General features: G+C 46.8%; 1 protein-coding gene across 1 annotated transcript; it reads left to right on the forward strand.

Annotated features, from left to right (window-relative positions):
* Positions 1 to 2,314: 2,314 nt before the first annotated feature.
* lbx1a (ladybird homeobox 1a) lies at positions 2,315 to 3,943 on the forward strand (the record flags this gene model as incomplete). Its single annotated transcript, XM_084470186.1, has 2 exons — positions 2,315 to 2,636; positions 3,417 to 3,943. The coding sequence occupies 2 exons, from the start codon at positions 2,315 to 2,317 to the stop codon at positions 3,941 to 3,943; spliced, it is 849 nt and encodes a 282-aa protein (XP_084326312.1).
* Between the last annotated feature and the right edge of the window lie 425 nt (positions 3,944 to 4,368).

The raw sequence follows: 4,368 nt of genomic DNA on the forward strand, positions 1-4,368 counted from the left end.
ACCAGCGAGCCAGTTGAATGATAGGAGTTAATCGGGTACCGAGAGAGGAACATTGCAGGCAGTGAAGCTGTTCCCCATTGGCTCCTGTAGAAAAAGGTTGGCACATCGTGATCTGTGATTGGATAAGAACATCGTTCAGGTAACGTATTTTATAAGAAATATATAACAAATCGAAACGCCCAGAACCCTCGATATCTTCAAGTTAAAATGCGTAGGCCCTTCGCAATTAAACTTTTAGGCTATACGTAGAATAAATAAAGTTAGGTCTACCGTCAAAAGACACATTGATCTTTGGACGTATTGCAGTTGTTTTCAACAAATGCACCACAACTCTGCAACTCATGTGCTATAAATTTCGAGGGGTGTTTCATTTTATTGCGATAGACAATGCCGGTAGTAGCCGCGGGGGCAGCGAGGCTACACAACAGCACGGCCAAGAGCTGAGGTGGGTGGTGTGCTTGGCACCATCAAAGACCTCTCCCCACTTCTGAGGATGAAATAAATACGTACGTGGAAAAAAGGCTTTTACTCGATTTCCAGGAGGGTATCGAATGAAGACATCACATCTATCAAGGCGGATGTTGAGCGGCAGGCCAACTCCGGGCCAACTGCAAAAGATCCAACACCAAGCGTATAATGAGATCTCACGGCACGTCCAAACCATGTGTAAATTACCAAATAAAACTGTCACAAGACTTTGTTAAATCTACGAAAGCCAATAATTGCAGATGGCCTCTTCTTACCTCCTTTAGCGGTCATCTGTCTTGTTTATTGCCCTGAAAGTCTAAAACTTTGGTTATGCCTGTTTTGTTGAGGATTTGTTGCTATCACTCAATTTGTCTCATTTTTCTTATTTTTGTTGTTTATTTCTATATCTGTTTTAGTTATTTGTCTGTTTATTTGATTGTGTATCTATGTGAGTTATTTATAAATTACTTCAATGCATGTTTTTTCTATCGTATGAAGTATGGCTTATAGCCTACATAATTACGGGCCTCAAGAAGAAGAGGAACAAAACAGCAAATTAGAAATATGGGCCGTAGCCTATGGGAAAATTAATATACAAACGAATATACAAAAGCATACCACATATAGGCACGTTCTGGGGCCCAGCTCCCACAAAAACCTACTAACATGGCCCCTGCTTACTGTCCATTTTACATCTGTTTTTTGATTTGATTAACCATAAACGGTAGATGTCTTTTCAATTATGATGCTGAGATTATTTATTATTGATACGCCCGCGCTGGGCGTATGTGTCATATCAGTCCATGACACAATGCACAATCCTTGCAACCTAGCTCTTATGAGTTATAGCACAGACCTGCTCACTCAGCTCAGAGCGAACAGGCGCTCAGTGGCTGTGATGTAGGCGCTGCTCAGTCCAGGCAGGTGTGTACTTTATGCTTATGGGACAATAACGGATAACAAATTTCATTTTTTTTGTTCTATTTTTGCGCTTAGCTTTTGAGCTTGGGGTTATAATCAACAAATGTAAAATATCTAGCCTTATTTGAATATGTTTTTCTTTGGAAAGATTTGTTATTTTTGGCAAAGTCGGTCAAAGTGCTGGTCTTCTTTTAATTGAACTCCTCCTCCCCTCCTCGCGCCCTCTAATTACCGCTGCTCGCGCTCGGGACCCGCTCATATTTACCGAGAGTGAAAGAACAAGAACAACAGACGAGCAGATAGAGAGAGGAATAAAGACTGGGGAAGAGAGAAAGTGTAAGAGAGTGTGTTGAGAGAGGGAAGGAGAGAGAGTATGTTAGAGAGAGAGAGAGAGAGAGAGAGAGAGAGAGAGAGAGAGAGAGAGAGAGAGAGAGAGACAGAGAGAGAGAGAGAGAGTGTGTGTGTGTGTGTGTGTGTGTGTGTGTGTGTGTGTGTGTGTGTGTGTTAGAGAGATTGAGAGGGAGGGAGGGAGAGAGAGATCTTGGTGTAATTGATTGCCTCCCTGTCAGTGATAGCAGTCAGTTAGGGGTGGCCAATAGGTTGCCGCTTTCGGTGAATCACCGTCGGCCAGTTATGTTGGGCTTTTGACGGCTGCGTCGGCCAGACAGAGTGGATCAGTAGCTCGGGGACTTCACGGGAACTCAACATAGTTTCCTCGGGTCCTTGCTGCTAAGCGACCGACATGCGATTGCACGGGCTCGTGTGACCCACTGGATTTGTATTTCGCTTCCCCCCTGGTCTCTTTCTAACTTAAAAAAAACAATATATAGCAGGCCTACCTGCAGCTGCGCGACTCTTTTGCTATTTTCGCGTTTGACGTCGACCGGTCTAAGCTGAAAAATAAGAAAGTGGTAGTCAGGTAACCATGACCTCGAAAGACGACGTTAAATGTTCCCCCGCGGTGCTGGAGGAGCGGAGACGCAGTCCGCTGGACCACCTCCCGCCGCCGGCCAACTCCAACAAGCCGCTCACTCCGTTCAGTATCGAGGACATCCTGAGCAAACCGGCGGTGAAACGGAGCTACTCCATATGCGGCGCGGCCCACCTCATCTCGTGCGAGAAGACTGCGGGCCATGGGCTGTCCGGCCGGGCCCTGCTGAGCCAGACGTCCCCGCTGTGCGCGCTGGAGGAGCTGGCCAGCAAGACGTTCAAGGGGCTGGAGGTCAGCGTCCTGCAAGCCGCCGAGGGTAGGAAGCCGCGGGGAGATGACATCCCTCTGCTCTGTTTTGATGTTTGATGTAGTGTTATTGTGTTATTATTGTTATCCGTTTGTTTTTGTTTTCTGTGGGTGGACACCGCGCAGGAGAAATATTAATTCGCCGATTGGTTTTCGAAGGATTTAGAAAGCGTGTGTGGTGGTAATATTGGAACGAATTGTGTTGGGAATCCGGGGATCGTTTCATAAAAAATGTGGTTAGAATTGTTGTTTGTTTTGACATTGATTTAAGCTTTATGATATAGGCCTTGTTGGAGATATATATAGACGTAGGGCAAAAGCTTTTGTAGCCTACAGGCCTTAAATAGACAGAGCTTTTGTTCAGGTGAAACATCATTTATAAGCCTTTTCTCCACGGAGCCACTAAAATAACTACAACAAAGACACGTAGTAAATAATGATAACCGGTAGGTATAGCTACATGCCGAGGAACGGAAATACTGGAAAAGGAACATGTAAGGCTTCTAATAAATCACAATTTAGGCATGGCTGGTGATAAAGGTAGCTATAGGCCTACCTGCTCAGCTAAAATAGGCCTACGATTAAACCCGTAAAATACTTCACTTAAGGGAAGCCTTGTTGTTATGGTTGAGATTGTTCGTTATTGTTGTTGTTGCTGTTATGAATGTGGTTATTTCTATTGTTGCTGTTTTACCAAGACTGCAAAATAGCAAGCATGTTTTTTTTTTAAAATAAATTGTATAAATGAATCCCTGCACACATGACGCCTGACATATAACCTCTCTCACAGGTAGGGACGGACTCACGCTGTTCGGCCAGCGGAATACTCCCAAAAAGCGTCGGAAGTCGCGCACGGCCTTCACCAACCACCAGATCTACGAGCTGGAGAAGCGCTTCTTGTACCAGAAGTACCTGAGCCCGGCGGACCGCGACCAGATCGCCCAGCAGCTGGGTCTCACCAATGCGCAGGTCATCACCTGGTTCCAGAACCGCCGCGCCAAGCTCAAGCGGGACCTGGAAGAGATGAAGGCGGACGTGGAGTCGGCGAAGGCGGTCGGTGTGGTGGCCTTCGAGAAACTCGCCAAACTGGCGGAGCTGGAGAAATGCGCGGCCAACGGCGCGTCGCCGCTGCAGAACCACAGCGAGATGGACTCGTCCTCCTCGTCCTCGCCGCGATCGAACCTGGAACGCGACACGTCGGACACGAACCACCTGCTGACGGCGTCCTCGTCGCCCGCCGCGTCGCCGTGCACGGACGGATCGAGCATCAAGTGCGGCTCGGAGGACGAGGACGAGGAGATCGAGGTGGACGACTAGCTGATGGAGTGCCCCAGTATGCAAGACTTCGCAGGCAAAATAAACTGTACGATGTGGATGAGGAATTAACGCATTACGCATTACGCACGGACCGCCGTGTTGCCATAACATAAAATTAAGCATAATTTGTAATACAGTGGTCTCATATAGCAGGGGTCATTTTATTATGTTGCATTTTATTCATATGTTGGGATTCAAGGGAAGCCTCCGTTTTTTAAATAGAATATATGTAGGCCGGCCTATGTCAAACTACACATGTATACAAGCCCCATATATACCTCTCTCTCACACACACACACACACACACACACACACACACACACACACACACACGCACGCACACACACACACACACACACACACACACACACACACACACACACACACACACACACACGCACGCACACACACACACACACACACAC

Source organism: Micromesistius poutassou, assembly GCF_964030765.1.
Source record: "Micromesistius poutassou genome assembly, chromosome: 7".
In the NCBI taxonomy this organism is placed as follows: domain Eukaryota; kingdom Metazoa; phylum Chordata; class Actinopteri; order Gadiformes; family Gadidae; genus Micromesistius; species Micromesistius poutassou.